At 37.3% G+C, this 16,777-nt stretch overlaps 1 protein-coding gene across 4 annotated transcripts; it reads left to right on the top strand.

The window, feature by feature from the left end:
• Positions 1-6,161: 6,161 nt before the first annotated feature.
• Positions 6,162-16,178, top strand: LOC123498831 (transcription factor MafK-like). 4 transcript variants are annotated; one of them, XM_045246282.1, is made up of 5 exons: positions 6,205-6,390; positions 10,699-10,777; positions 11,642-11,692; positions 13,867-14,030; positions 15,034-16,178. In XM_045246282.1, the coding sequence occupies exons 2-5, from the start codon at positions 10,775-10,777 to the stop codon at positions 15,230-15,232; spliced, it is 417 nt and encodes a 138-aa protein (XP_045102217.1). In that variant the 5' UTR covers positions 6,205-6,390; positions 10,699-10,774; the 3' UTR covers positions 15,233-16,178. The 4 variants fall into 4 exon arrangements, with proteins under 4 accessions (XP_045102213.1, XP_045102215.1, XP_045102214.1 ...); XM_045246279.1 differs by lacking the exon at positions 10,699-10,777 and having other exon boundaries at positions 6,203-6,390; XM_045246278.1 differs by lacking the exons at positions 10,699-10,777; positions 13,867-14,030 and having other exon boundaries at positions 6,162-6,390.
• The last annotated feature ends 599 nt before the right edge of the window (positions 16,179-16,777 follow it).

Raw genomic sequence — 16,777 nt, 5'->3', positions numbered from 1 at the left:
ATGTGTGCCCCTGTTCACCTAGCAATAAATAGGTACGGGATGTAACTCGAGGGGTTGTGGCCTCGCTTTCCCGGTGTGTGGAGTGTGTTGTGGTCTCAGTCCTACCCGAAGATCGGTCTATGAGCTCTGAGCTCGCTCCATAATGTGAAGACTGGCTGGGTGACAAGCAGACGACCGTGGTGAATTACACACCTACACGTTACATAACCCAGCTTGTATCTCTTGTAGGTCACGGAAATAGCTAGACCAGAATGTTACTACTAAAACCGTTACATACTCACATGTTGCTTGTATTTCTTATGTTCATGAAGGCATAATATATGAGTGAATGTTATCATAAGCTGCATTCACGTCCTTCCTTCAGGTGTAAAACAGGTACTGAACTTATGAACAACAATAATTTTTTCTGTTAAAGGGAGACTATTACGTCATGATTTTATTAAGATGTGGCAAATTGTAAATGGAAAATCTTCCTTAAGTTTTAATGATTTCTTCTTCCACCCAGCTTTTAACACCACCAGAGGCTATCAACACAAGTTGGCCCATGGACGCACCAGCCTAGATATTAGGAAAAGTTCATTCGCAATACGTAATATTGACCTTCGGAATTCCCTCCCGAATCGGTTGTTACATGTTCCAGTCTCGAGTCATTCAAATCCGCTTCATCTTGGGAATCTTCTTTCGAATATCATAATGAACGAGGTTAATGTATCATTACTCATTGTTGCTTACGGTGCACTCTCCATCCTTTTTGTATTGTTATTCGAGTTACGAAGTATTTGTATTGTATGGGCTGGCGCATCAGTAGAGTGCGGCAATTCTTGCCGAGTCAAGGAACCAGAAAGCCCATTGGGTAAGAGAACTAGGTAAGAGAACAACAGCTACTAAAACTACTCCATACTACTACCACAACTATCACTACTACTACTACTACTACTACTATTACTAATACTACTACTACAATAACAACAAGAACAATACAGTAATTAACAACAGCAACAACAAGTAGAACAAGAGGAAAAGACAAAAATTTTAAGTACAAGAACAAAAAGAAAACAATACACGAAGAATAGAAAGAGCAAGGAGGAGGAGGAGGAGGAGGAGGGAGAAGGAGAGCGACAAAAGCATGAAAACAACAAATGAAAAAAAAAAAAAAAATGGGCTTAATTTGCGACACTGAGTTGCGACGTTGCGACTTAGTCGCACTATGAATTTCGAACTCGCAAACGTTGGAAAAAAAAATCATACTAAGCAACGTTGCATCGTCAAATTTCAGCGACTTTGTACAGGAACAAAGATTACTTTTTAAAATGAAATTGCCGTGGCTGGAGAAGATGGACCAGAAGGAGTTGAAGGAAGAAGAAGAGGATGACCTGTAGATATTACATACAGTTTAGGTTGTCTTTAGATGGTGAATAAAAAAATAAAAAAAGTGAATGTTTGTCTCATTAAAAAAAAAAAAAAACATGTATTTGTTATCGGCCTAAAGTTTGCCTAAATTTGTAATTTAGCGGCGTCATTGGAAAAAAAAAAAAAAAATCGCAGTCGCAAAGTCACATGCACTGAAACGAGCAAAATAACCCGCAGAATCGCAGTCGCACCAGATCCGGCGGTAAAGTCTAAAAAGTCTCATCTGAAAAAAAGTCGCGCCCAGCTCTGAAAAAAAAATATATATATATATATATATATATATATATATATATATATATATATATATATATATATATATATATATATAGGAAAGAAAATATGAACAGAACACTTACATAAACCTCAATATGGTAGTTCTCCTGATCTTATGAGACGAGACAATGTAAACTTGAAAGGAGCAGCAAAAGCCTTGCATCCTCAAGTAAAAAAAAAAAAAAAATAAAAAGAGTTGTCGCGGGAAGAGAGAGAGAGAGAGAGAGAGAGAGAGAGAGAGAGAGAGAGAGAGAGAGAGAGAGAGAATCTATCCTTTATAAAACCCGAGATGATATGCCAGAAAAACAGATGCCCGTCAGCACTTCATACCCTGAGGAAAGATCAGTTATTACGAGAATCCATGAAGCAGAACAGAAGCCCTAAGCTAGGCGCCCTTGAAACAGCACAAAGTAATAATGATTCCACCCTATCAAGCTTTGCTTAATAGGGTGGAATCGAAAGCTCTTCGTCTCATCAACTCCCCTCCTCTGACTAACTGTCTTCACTCTCTTTCTCACCGCCGAAATGTTGCATCCCTTTCTATATTTTATCGCTATTTTCATGGTAACTGTTCTACTGATCTTGCTAACTGCATGCCTTCCCTTCTCCTGTGGCCACGCTGCACAAGGCTTTCGTCTTCCTCTCATCCCTATTCTGTCCAACTCCCTAATGCAAGAGTTAACCAGTACGCTCAATCATTCATCCCTTTCACTGGTAAACTCTGGAACTCCCTCCCTGCATCTGTATTTCCGAATTCCTACAACTTGTCTTCTTTTAAGAGGGAGGTATCGAGGCATTTGTTCCCCTAATTCTGGCTGACGGTTTTGGCACTTTTTGAACTCTTTGGAGAGCCAGCGCTCAAGTGGGCCTTTTTCTAACTTTCTTTTTTTTTTTTTTTGCCCTTGGCTGGCCCTCTTCCCTACGTAAAAAAAAAAAAAAAATTATCTATAAGGAGAAAGAGGACCTAAAAAAAAAAAAAAACGGAGGTGATGTAAGATTAGATTAATGCACCCTAGCGATTCACAACCTCGAGAGAAATTATAAAGAAAAAAAAGTAATTTTATGAACCATGGAGAGGGAAACGCGCCCTCGAGAAAGTGGAAGCATAAGAGGAAAGCGATGATAAAAACTAAGGTAGTGTCTGAAAGAGGTGGAGGGTGCGGATCTTATCAGTTCGCATCCAAGAAAAAAATGATCATGAGAACTAGAGCGGGGAAAGGCTCCGAGAAAGTGAAGATAGATTGAAGTTCAGGACAACGGATCAGTATATAAATATTTTGATAAAAGAATTAATATATAAAATAAATTATAAATAACATAAATAACAAACTCAATGCAAACTTTACACACACTATATGAATGACAGAAAAACAAACATAACCGAAATGTACATTTTGAATATGCTAAAAGGCAACTGAGCTAAAAAAAAAAATAATAAAACAAAATAAATATAACAAGGAATTAAAGTGGAAAGGAAGAACTGAAACACTTTAGTCTTATATTCATTATTCACTTGTGCATTTTTTTCTTCTATGCTAAAAATGCACCTGAACTGAAAAAAAAAGGAATTGAAGTGGAAAGGAAGAACTGCAACACCTTGATCTTATATCCATAGTTCACTTGTAGTGCATTTTTTTCTTCTATGCTAAAATGCAACAACTAAAAATATATCAATAGACCAATATCAGCCGTCCCTAGGAGCCCCCACAACTCGGGGCCCTAGACAACTGCCTATGTTGCCTACTCCATTGCGACGCCTATGTTTGAAGATTGATTAACCTAAGCAATGTTAAAAAGACGCACCTTCAAGAAAAGGCTGCCGCAATAACTAAGAGATGACGCGCTCAACAACGAACTGATCATCGTTATCGTTACCTTAAAACATCGATCTTAGAAGAAATGTAAGAAAAATAATGTACGAAACTGAAACTGAGCCTTGTCAGTGTTTCTGCATTTCCATCTTCATAAAATTAAATAAAAAAAAAATAAAAAAAGGGAGAGGTTTCAAGACATCTATCCCATTCTTTTGACTAGCTCTGTGGAACCTGCTTAGGGACTAGTATCTACTACCTAGGTGTTTTTTTTTTTGTTTGTTTGATAGTTTTTGTTGCTCTTGGCCACATTTCCTCTTAAGTACATTTATATAAAGAAAAAAATGCAATTCGCACCATAAAGACAAAGTTACTAATAAAATTGCGAACAAGATAAGGAAAACTCGAGAAAAGCAGAGAATGCGTGTTAATCGTTATCTGAAGAGAAACCTAAAATAAGAAAGAGAGAAAATAATAAAAAGTAATGATAAAATAATACGTACTTGAAAAACATATGCCCCCTCAACATGGTTTGTATCCTCAAGACACCAAAAAAAAGGAGAAAAGAATTTGCAAGAATCGGTAACAAGATAGGCACTATAGGCAGCCTTGAGAGTGTAGGCGTGGTTATCGCTATCGTAGAGGAAAAAATGCCCCCGAACAGCAACACGCATGGTTTCCGCGGAGCCTGCTAGCACTAGAGCGAGACCCTGACCCGGAGCCCCGATACCGGTAGATGAGCCAGTTCACTGAAGAATGTCGTGTTCACAATCGTGTACTAGAACCACGGTTTATACTTATCTGCGAATTCCCATTGTATATATTCAGCATATTTGGCTTATTATGTATGTGTATATCCTCCTTTCGTCTCTGATATCATATCTGTAATTCCCCTTCATTTTATTTTTACTCCTTTTCAATCACCACGACCTCTCTAGAAACTCACCTTTGCTCTCCTCCACACTCGATCTTCACCACCTCCTCCTTAAAACCTCGTTTCTCCATTAATATTCCAACTCTCTCACTATATGTGATATATTTCATTTGAGAGGAGATGTATAAGAGGGGATATGATACAGTTATTTAAAATGTTCTCAGATACAAACTACATGATGTGAGATCTTTCTTTACCTTAGAGGAGGGAAATAGGACTAGAAATCATGGCAGGAAGATTAGAAAGCAAGGCTGCAGGTTAGATATAAGAAAATATTTCTTTAGTCATAGAGTGGTAGACTTCTGGAATGCATTGCCAGAGACGGTTGTAAATAGCACTAGTTTGACAATGTTTAAAAAACAGATTAGATAAGGACTTAAATTTATTAGATTTATAATTATGTATAGCACTGCATGATAGTTTTTATAAGAAATTTACTATAGTTAAATAAGACATGATCCCCATGTATGGGGACCACAAATTGTAGAGGATTTCGCTGCAGGACTTAGCCCTGTTAATGGGCCAAATATTTAGAATTAGTATATAATGTATTGTGTACTTGTAAGTGTATCTTTAAGTACTGATGACGAGGTCGCTGTGCGACTGATACAGGATAACCTAGATGGGCCCTGGTGGCCCTTTGTTATCCTATTATTTATGTTATGATGATATGTTATGTTATGTGTGTGCATGCACATATAGGTACCAAGCTATCGATAACTGATTTTATTGAATCTTTACCATTGTAACCTTATACATGTCAATAATCTCATATGTTCATCTTCATTACTATCCAAAAACAGCTTCCCGGACTGCCCGGAAACTTTCACTCTCCTACTTTATTTCAATATTTCACCTTCTTTACAAGCCCCACTTTTCCTATCCCACCCTCCCCCTACTCCTCTATATCCCCACTTTTCTAATAAAATTTGAATTTGAATTTGAATTGAGGAAAAAAGACAGAAACTCACACACACACACACACACACACACACACACACACACACGCGCGCGCGCGGAAGAAAAGTTAAACTGCATAAAGAAAAAAAAAAATGCATGGCTCGAGATAGTGTATATAGGCATATAACTATACCCAAGAGAGAGAGAGAGAGAGAGAGAGAGAGAGAGAGAGAGAGAGAGAGAGAGACCGGCTAGACAATAAAAACAACGCTATTTATAATCCCTACGCTATGTACCCCATATGAGACTTGATACAGGAATCCATGTTACTTCAAGAGGCACTGTAGGTAATTGTATGTATAAGGAGGAGGGGATAGTCGGTGCTGATCTGCCCTAACAATAAAAAGAAGAGAGAGAGAGAGAGAGAGAGAGAGAGAGAGAGAGAGAGAGAGAAAAAAGAGAAATAGCCGCAGGTTACAAATATGGAATGCGAGAGAATAGACGTGAGGGCCCCTAAATACTGCCAAACGTGTGTATACGGTTGTATCTCATGGCCATAGGGTACATATAACACTTATCCTTTACTGAAACTAGAAACTTACATGATTATATTAGAACTACCGCACTTACAAGAAAATACGAAAAAAAAAAAAAGTAGGTTAGGCCGCATGTTTCCTCCTGTAGCAGATACCAGATATAATAAGGAATACTAAAGTTACTCCTACTATTTTGTAAGGTTTAGAGATGTTTAAAGTTACAACAGTTGTAATACTATTAATAATAGTGTAAGAATAATTCAAGAGTGTCAAAATAGCCAGTTATACCTACTACTACGATGGGGTTAGCGGTAGGGTTGGCAGCAGTGAGAGGGAGAGGGCAGAGTACGGTTGGCAGACCTGGGAGGAGTGACAGTGTAAACAATCACCTTAGTGACTCAGCGCTTCTACTCTTCCCTCCTCTCCCTGCTGCACGTTTCTCTGCCTCGCCGCCACACGCCGCAGTGGCCCCAAGCCTCCGCTACACTCGCCTCCTCCTGCAGGGATGGAAAGGAGATCCGTCAAGGTCAGTGTGGCTGCCTGTCCCGGGCACGAGGGTCGCTGCGAGGGGAGCGGCGCCCCTTGGAACTTAGAGAATTTTTAGGGGGTCAGTCGGGGCACGCCATATGGCCTCCTGCCGCCCCAGGCCTCGGAGGTGCCCCGCTGGCTTCTCAGGGGAGCAGTGGTTACTGGGTGATGTTAGAGTAGCTGGGTATCACAATATCTGTTATTTGAAGGGTATTGCTTCACAAACCTAACTATCGGAAACACTGTGCACACTGTGTTCTGTCATGGGTTGTGAAGCTAGGCCGTTCTAACACTCTCTGGGATGGACTGGGATAGGTTATGTTATGTAATCTAACAGTCTTGAACCAACCCTAATGCTAACTGTACTTTACCATTTGGGGCTCGCCTTTGTGAATATTAGTATGCATACTGTGGTTTAATATAGATCTGAAGATTAGGTTATGTAATGTAATCTAATCATCTCAACCTTTTCCTAAGGCTGTAATGTAATGGCACTGTTTCACCGCTGTAATCCAACCTAGGTGTGCGTTAGGTACGCTGCTTGTATAACCCATGAAGATCACTCACCCTATGTAATCTGTCAATGTTAAGCCATCCTAAAAGTAGTTTGAATCTTTATTCTTATCTTCCATTAAAACCAGGAATGGATATTTTGGTCATTAGTAAGAACATATGGGATCTTATATATTGCAGGATTCCTTAACATAACTTGTCTATGTGTGAGTGAAACTGCCTCATGAGGTCAAGTAACTTTTGTTTCATCAATATTTTCCTATTTACTTAAATTTCTGATGGCATTGATATTTTAGTGGAATCTATTTTTTGCTCAATATCTGTCCTTAGCCAGCTTTCTTTATGCACAAAAAAATAATGTTATCCTCATAGTATATTAAGATGATAGTATATTAAGATAGTAACTTTACCGAAGTCTTAATGCCAGAATAGAAAATCCATGTCCCATTAATTATATCTAAACTATGAACAATGATGTACTTAAATAAGCAATGAAGATAGGTTTTTTTTCTCTCTCTGATCTATCCTTATACATTGACAAGTTTTCCTAGTTAGTCTTGGCAGAATATTTCTTGGTGTATATTGCAGTGGCCTTCAACACAGAACTCAGTTTACTAGTGCCTCTGTCTCAGCTGTGTGCACCCACAAGGCATTTGTGCCGTTTCCAATCTAGAGTTTGCATAATGCTGGAAAAGAAAAAAAAGTCATGAAAATGCATTATTTTTTTAGACATGCAAGACAGACTAACTACTGAGTCACAGCCATATCCATCTCACATACACAACACTAAATAATAGCTTGGAGGTGGAGTAACAAGCTGTTAGTGAGACTGCTGTAGTCTTTGTAATGATAACATTTATTTCTTTGGAGGATCACATCTGATTACCAAGACCTATCAAATTACAATATGTTTTTGTAGTTCTCGAGATGCAAGTAAGCTTTTCATGAGAAGATATAGCATAGTCAGTATAAAAGTGGGCACATTGTAAGCAGTGTGCATACCACCAAGGCAAAGTGAGGTGTGTTGCTTGAAGTGTTTGTGGTATTGGCAGTCAAGAGGTTGTCAAGTGAAATTAGGGTCAAGATGCTGGGCAGTAGAGAGGAAACTAGCTTATGAAGTTTAAGAGACAGGTGTTGTCATAGCTATAAAAAAACAATCATAAAGCTTAAAAGATTTTAATTTGTTAATCTATACACAAGGAAGTGTACTAAAAACAATGAAAATAAGTAAACAAACAGGCAAATAAGTTTTTATTACAAATCATTGAAGAAATGGCTATCGAGCAATTACCAAATTGAGAAGAGAAGTTTTCACACACACACACCAAAAAAAAAAAAAAAACCATAAGAGCTGTCAGTAAAGTGGCAGCAGCAGTACCACAGTCAGCACCAGACCAGTTCTTGCACCACGGCCACACCACTATTCTCGGCAATGGTCAGGCTCCCATGTGACCGCTGGACCATAAAGAAGAGAGAGGGGAGGGAGGCAACACAATTTATTAGACACCTCATGAGCTGCAGACTTTCCAGCTCTGTGCACACCCTCATCTCTTTCTTCCTGGTTGCCTCCCTCACCTCTCACAGTTACTTAGGATTGCAGGTGTCATTAAGTACAGTATTGTGGGATTTTGTAATAGGTTTGCACTCTATACTCTGTTCTTTAACACTTTGGAATCTCATAAGAATGATTTTCAGAGGCCACAGTAAATGATTAGTCAGCACAATTTTTTCATTGATGATGCAGAGTGTATGTTAAAATGTCTAGAATAATAAAACTCATCTCAAAGCCTCAACTTTCACCTCATCATGTTGAAAGTTGTGGAAGCAAGCCATTCTTTGCAAGTGAAATAAAATAGTCGATAAGATGGTTTTGGCCAAGATAAAAAAGATATAGCAAATAAAGACCCACTGAAGCTAAGTGTCAAAAGAGTATTGTCCAAAAAGAATGTCTGAAATTACAAGAAAGAGTTGTCACCTATGTTGTCTGCTTGGTTATGAGAGGTACTCTTAATTGTGAAAGGAGAGATGAAACTGCAGTCTTCAAGGTATCACATCTTCTGTCATTTAGAATACCTTTATATACTATTACTAGGGTAGGATGTCAAAACTTAACCAGTTACAGGAAACAATTCATACAATAAAGTATGAAATCAGTGGAAGGTAAGTGTCAATGTAATTAACTATACCAGTGCTTCTCTTTGATATACATTCTTGTGTGAGTAAATGGCTCCTCTTTTCAAGTAATGTATGTAGTAGTGTCCAGATCATGTAAGGTACTGATATAATTAGTTAGTATGAACTAGGTGAGGAGAAAGTAAGGAGAGGAATTGTGAAGGAAGAAAGAGAAATGAAAAAAGTGGGATAGATAAGGTGTGAATGGGGCATCTTTGATGAGTGTTAGATGAATGGCTTTGAGAAGTAAAAGGAAAAAAAAAAAAGTGGGATAGATAAGATATGAGTGGTGAGTTTGTGATGGGTGGCTGTAGTGTTAGGTAGATGGAAGTGATGTGGTGGAGGTAGGTTATGGTTATTCCATGTATTTCAAGTTGTGTGTGGTGAGTCTGTGATGAGTAGTTTTGGTGTTAAATGGATGGCAGTGTGATGCAGACTGGCAAGTAATGTGTATTCCATGCATCTCCAGAAACTTGTGTGTGATGAGTCTGTGATGAGTGGCTGCAGTGTTGCATGAATGGAACTGTAGTGCACTGGAGGTAGGCAGGGTTGGAAAAACCATGATTAAAAAAATTAATAAATGAATAAAATTATTTGTTTTGTTTAATCAATTTTTTTTTGTATTTAAGGTATATATTTTTGCATTAACCCTTGTTTGCACTAATTACAATATTTGTTTCTGTCTTACGGGATCATTTTATTTTATTAAGCTTGGCCAATGTTGAATGATATCATAGTTTAATAAAGATTACCCATCATGACTTTCACATAAAAATCACAAATAGAACTAATAGTTTCATCAGATGTTTAATTTGATTTTAAATTAAAAGAATTAAGCGTGTTAGATATGTACACTTGATACTTTTCCTCTGCAACTGCTTCATATTTCACATGTTCTTCCTTCTTTTGTGTGTGTGTGTGTGTGTGTGTGTGTGTGTGTGTGTGTGTGTGTGTGTGTGTGTGTGTGTGTGTGTGTGTGTGTGTGTGTGTGTGCTTGTTTGTGTATGAATATAGGTCATGTTAAGTGAATAAGTATGATGGAGTGTGCGGTCCTTCATCATTGATATTTCAGTTACTTGACAACCTTAATCAACTAATTCAATGTACTGCAGTCTGTCATGTAAAGCATAATTCAAAGAGCACAGGTTATAGCAAGGTTTGTCACTACTGCATTATATTACTGAACTGTGCATGATGGAAGATATGGGCTGAAAGAAAATAACATCTCTTTTGTACCTCATGGGCTTCAAGGCCACTTCCAAGGCTTTCAAGCTTAAGCACTCTCTCTTCAAGCCTAAGCACCCTTTCCTCATTCTTTTTGCTCCAATATAATTTTGGTTAAGTATCTTTTATGACTTCTTGATATATTTGTTCTGTAAGGGGAAGCTTCAGCACAGCACTGGCTTAACACTCATGGAAATCAATCCAATCAATCTGTGCTGAAGTGTAGTACTTGCATCTTTCACTAAGTAAGATTGCTGCCTTTCATTCTTTTATTCTGAAAACAGCCAAGTTGACTTAATTTGATGTAATGCTCTGTTTTTTTCTCCCTGAGTTGTGACTGGCTGTGCCCTAACAGTGAATACTTGTGTTGGGATCTAAAGGTTTTCTTGCATTGCAGATCCAGCAGTGATCTGTCTTAACAAATCATCTAAACGTTTATCATATCACCATCCCAGCTACCCACATCAACAGTGATGGTTAGTGAAGTGACTATTTCTTTTATTTCATTATGTTATAACAAATGAGAGTAAAAACAATGTTTGACATTTGCACAAGTACTGCGTTCTATTACAGTGAATTAAAACAATGTAATGATTAATATCAATTACAGTTTATTCTCATTTCAACAAAGTGAATACACTGTTCACTCATATGAATACATCTGAGATATTTCTGCCTTGAATATATTTATTCATAAGCATATATTTCATATAAAAATTCAACTTTAGATACTGACACAAGTAGCTCATCCATGACCCAAACCCTCACGGTCTTGTCTTGTGTTCATGAAGGCTGCCATTGACGCCTGCCTAGCTTTCAGTCAATTGCTTAAAAAAATGTGCACCCTTGGGCCAGGTCCTGCTTGTGCCTCACTACTTAAAGTGGGATTATGTGTTTGTGTATTGGTTGCTGTCGTGCTGCACTTCACGGCACTGGCGGTGATGAATTTTATCTTGTGTCTATCCCTCAATTAGATTGTTCCAAAGCTTCCTCTTTGGATGACATATTTCACCCTTCACAAGAAGATTGAAGAAGATATCTGGTAAACTCTTATAGTACAGTTGTTGGTTTCCTGAAGTCTTAACCTCAAGGGTGACTGTGTTACCCAGAGCATAGTCTCCATTTTGAGGAGCATTGATTTTAGTCTTTAAGGCTGTAATATTTTAATTTTGTAACAGTTTTTTCTAATTGATGTAATGGGATTGACACCAAGAAAGATTCAAGAACCATAACACAAATGCACTTTTTTTCTGATGGTGTGTTGAGATGTAACAGGTGTAGCTGTATTTTTCTTGTGTGTCATGACAACTTTCTCCCGGTTTTGGTTTGATGGACCTTAGAGCGCTCAGCTGGCAGGCTCTCACCCGCACTCTGCACAGCGGGAAGACTGGGTATGAACAACACTCTTGCTGAGTAGTACAGTAATGTGATTATTGTTTTGAATTATTTGTTATAATTATTACAGTCAGTAGGACAACTGGATGGTAAATGGTAATATCATTGCCATCCTGTTCTTGTCACTCTTGTAAGAGAGCGGAAATGTATATGCCCAGGTTTGTTTTATGCTTTACTTAGGTTTCTGCTGGACTTTTCCCTAGATGCTTTTCATGTTACAGGATTATCAAGTATTCATACAAATTTTAATCCCTTCAGCTGTAGCAAAGTACTGATCACAGAAATTGAAAATTAGTAGAGGCTCACTAAATTATCCTTAATTTTGTTATTCTCATGTTTGAAGCTCAGAATATTGTGCTGTGTATGAATTCAATAATTTTGTGTTAATTATACTGCCAGTGAAGAGTTAAGTTATGCAGTATAGGAATGAATTGTATCAGGATTAACAAAAAATAAAACATAACAGGAAGACTGGTATGCTATCAGGTCACTTTTGAACAAGTGCATTAGAGTATACCACTGGTAAGTTAGTGTGTTAAGAATTTCATTTGAGTATCAAAAAGTCATAATGTAAACTGTAAACTTTTCCTAACATATGTACCAACAAAGATAGGGACTTGATTTAAAATTTAAAAAAGGGAAGGTAAGAACTGAAAATGTAGGTAGTAAAGCAGTGATAAATGAATAAAAGAAGTCTTCCTTCATCATATATATATATATATATATATATATATATATATATATATATATATATATATATATATATATATATATATATATATATATATATATATATATATATATATATATATATATTATTATTTTTTTCTTGCATAGTCCATTAATGTGAGGTTTTAGTTTATTGAGATAAGTGATTCTTAGAGAAGTGACTGACTTGCTACCAACTTTAATTACTTACAGTGAAGTTATTTTAATGTATTACATGTAACTAATATATATATATATATATATATATATATATATATATATATATATATATATATATATATATATATATATATATATATATATATATATACATATACAGGATTATTATTATTTTTTCTTGCATAGTCCATTAATGTGAGGTTTTAGTTTATTGAGATATGTGATTCTTAGAGAAGTGACTGACTTGCTACCAACTTTAATTACTTACAATGAAGTTATTTTAATGTATTACATGTAACTAAATATATATATATATATATATATATATATATATATATATATATATATATATATATATATATATATATATATATATATATATATATATATATATATATATTATTATTATTTTTTTATTTATTTATTTATTTTTTTTCAAGAAATTAAATTTTTTTTTTAAGATTACAAAAAAACTCAGAAGAATTAGTTTTATACTTACTTTGAAGTCTTGATTTATTCCATTCTTTGCGAAATATTAAAGAAAGTACAACTCTTTTTACAAACCAGCACTCAATAATTGATAGTATGACACCTTGAATTAATTAATGTCTTTTTATAAATGCCAGAATTAATGTATCACCTGAAATTAATGTCTCTACCTCTTGTATTAAAATGAAAGAATAATGAGGGTTCTACAAAATCATAAACAATTTAACTGATCTCATTGGTATTGAAAGTTTCCACAAAAAATGTTGCAAGTTAGTGGCAGTGTATGATAGGCCTACTTGGAAGCCTAGAGAGTTCATGGTACCATATTGACTCATTAATCCCTCCAGGATTTGTAATGTCAGGATGACTAAGGTGGCTTCCATGTTATGAGGAATTTGTGTCTTTCTAGTACAGTAATGTCAGGGTAACACTGTAAATGGCAGGTATCAGTGTGAAGGTACAGTCAGTTCATGTTATCTTCAGTTTATGATATGGGCAGTTCATAAATAGATTTATATAGGTAGTTATTTCATGGGATATGATTATATAGATGTTACCTTTATAGCTTTTGAGGAAATGCATGTATAGTACGTACAGTAATTATTGTATTTCCATCTAGTTTCTGAATAGGTTTTGTAGTCTTTTAATATTAACTTGAAAACCAAGTCTTTTTAGTCTTTTAATATCTATTTGGTAACCGAGTCCTAAATGTAATGAATATAAGAAATATTCAAGTAATAAGTGCTATGAATTTAACTTTCATGAGCTCTATCAGTGTTGTTTCTGGTCGCAGCCACCCCTCTCCCCCCCACCCTGTGATATCAGCGATGATGAACTGGTCAGCATCAGTGTCAGGGACCTCAACCGCCAGCTCAAGCTGCGCGGGTTGTGTCGAGAGGATATCATAAAGATGAAGCAACGCCGGAGGACACTGAAGAACAGAGGATATGCAGCCAGGTGAGGGGCAAGTTGTATGGAATGAGCGCCCATACACATTATCACTCTTATATTGTACAGAATTATAGTACAGTATTTTATTCATTTACTTTCATTCTACAGTAAGCCCCCGCACTTGGCGAATCTCAGCTTGGCGAAATTCACTTTTGGCAGTAGGGTGGCCACGGACCACCGAGTGCACGCTTGGCGATTTGAATTCAAACTTGGCGGTCTCCTGGCGGAAGCACGGCGAACCATGCGGCTCCCCAGTGACATCAGACCTCTCTCTAAACCTGTCAGAATGCGGTGTGAGAGTCTCCTAAAGCCATTTTGTTTTTGCTACCCTCTGTTCTGCTAGCGTGGGAATGAATTCTGGCGATTTACTGCCAACATGGCCTCTACCAGCGCAACAGGTGGTACCGGTGGGGGTAAGGACAATGGTGGTGGCGGCAAGGATGAAAGTGGGCGAGGGAAACGGGTGGAAAAACGAAGGTTACAGCCTTTATATCATGTCCTATTAGCTTTATTTATTGGTCTGTTTTGTACATGTGTTCTAATATGTGAAGGCAAAAGATTTTATTTCAGCTCGAAAGATTTTAGGGGTCAAAAGAGGGACTTTGGCAATGCCCAAAGACTGATTCTAATATGTGAAGGCAAAAGATTTTATTTCAGCTCGAAAGATTTTAGGGGTCAAAAGAGGGACTTTGGCAATGCCCAAAGACTGATTGAGGCATTTTTTAGGCAATTTATATGGTATAAAGAACTCGTGCTTGGCGAAATTCGCATTTGGCAATAGTTTTGCCAGACTAATTAATTTGCCAAGTGTGGGGACTTACTGTATAAAGCAAAAAGGGAGATTGCTGTTAAGACTACTTTTGAAAGGAGTATTTGAATAGATCAGTAAAAACTGAAAAACCCATATCATAACCCTCTTGAAAGATAATATCTTGAACTATAGAACATTGAGGTTTTGCCACAGTTCTTCCAATACCAGGATATCAATGTCACCTTTTGTTCCTCACAGTTGCCGTATCAAGAGAATTGAACAGAAGGATGAGCTAGAGTCAGAACGCACAACAGAACAAGTAGACATCGAAAAACTTGCCAATGACAACATCAGCATGAGGACCGAGATTGACAGACTGTACCAGAACTATGAGGCCCTGAAGAAGTTTGCCAATCTGAAGAACATTCCTCTGCCACAAGACCTAGAGACCCTGTGACTGGAGGCGGCGCTGTAGCGAGGCTGGTGCGTCTGTGTTTGTGTCTTGCGTCGCAGGCAGCATGGCCCACTCCTCTAGAATCACTACAGCGTTTGTTACTTAAGCATTCCAGGTCAGTTGCATTCACTCGGTGGGCACTTTGAGTCAGCCAGACCTTCACTCAAGGAAATGGTGCTTTTAGCTAACTAAATATTTTATCATAGTCTGTTTAAGTGTTTTTCTTGAGAGGAGATGGCCATTGTGTGGGTGAGGAGGTTCGATTGGTGTTCGCTTGAGCTCCTCCCTGTCTCGCTGGGTGAAAGGCAAAGCAGGTGTGGCTTCAGGACCTGGCAAAGGGTTTCTGAAGCCAGTAAAGTCTTATGAGGCTATTCTATTGTGCCTTCTTGGAATGAATGTGATTGAAATATAATAAAGTTTCCTCAGATAGGAAATAGGAGAGATGTATTACATGTGTGACATTATTATCAATTATATCTTTATTTACTGTATAGATCAAAGTAATTACTTTGCTATCCTCAAAGATTTTAAAGATTTTTTCTTCAGCATGTGTTGTTGCTAAGTATTGAGTTCCCCTTTTGCAATGAATGGAGCATGGCCACTTGGAAGTCCTATGACAAGTGTGCCATGTTGAGGTCTGGATTGAATGCAGAGCTGACTCATAACACAAATATATTTTTTTGACTGAGAAGCTGTGTATTACGTTGGGTTCACGCGCCATGGTTTGGTCCTGAAAGGAATCTCGTTGGATGAAGAAGTGCCACAATACTTTGGGGTTTTACTGTGTTGATCATGTGTTTGAATTTTGAATACTATGTACTACTACAGTAAGGAATATATGTATTACTTTTATTTAGCATTACCTGTTATGGTAAGATGGATGGAGTGTAGCACTAGATAGTCAAGATGGTATAGTTCAAACATTGTACAATAAACCGTGATGTTTTCAGAGGTTGTTCCTTGTGTGCCTTTGTGCTGCTTGCCATGTAATATGACCTCTTCCTTTGGTGAGAGAGAGAGAGAGAGAGAGAGAGAGAGAGAGAGAGAGAGAGAGAGAGAGAGAGAGAGAGATGCCAAAGATCTCAACTGAATGCCTCCTTGTTTCCATCTTATGAAACAAAGATGTTGTTCCACTATGGTGTGGTAATCTTATGTATTTTAGTTCTTTGAAACACCTTTAGCTTTATAGGACTAAGTGTGAATGGTGTGTGTAAGAGGGTCGTGCTCTGTCTGGGCAACCCTATGCAGGATTGCTGACTTATGTAGATAAATTTTGAAACGAGTACAATCCATTTCTGTTGATGACACGATCCTTGATTCTTTCTTTTCTATTGCTATGTCCATATGTTTTCCTGATTTTAAGAATGAGTACAAGTCATGAAGAAAAGGATAATGATATACAGGATTCCACCACATAATTTTCACAAGACACTGATGTACATGGAAAACTACCAGGGCTACAGTATTACAGAAAATGGACAGGTACAAAAATAGCCACTGTTTCTGAATGGAAGGCTTGTGTTGTAATAGTCAGCCCCTTGAGGGTAA

The sequence above is a fragment of the Portunus trituberculatus genome, chromosome 48 (assembly GCF_017591435.1).
Source record: "Portunus trituberculatus isolate SZX2019 chromosome 48, ASM1759143v1, whole genome shotgun sequence".
NCBI lineage: Eukaryota > Metazoa > Arthropoda > Malacostraca > Decapoda > Portunidae > Portunus > Portunus trituberculatus.
Note: the sequence above shows the minus strand (reverse complement) of the source record. Positions and strands in the feature narration are given on the sequence as shown.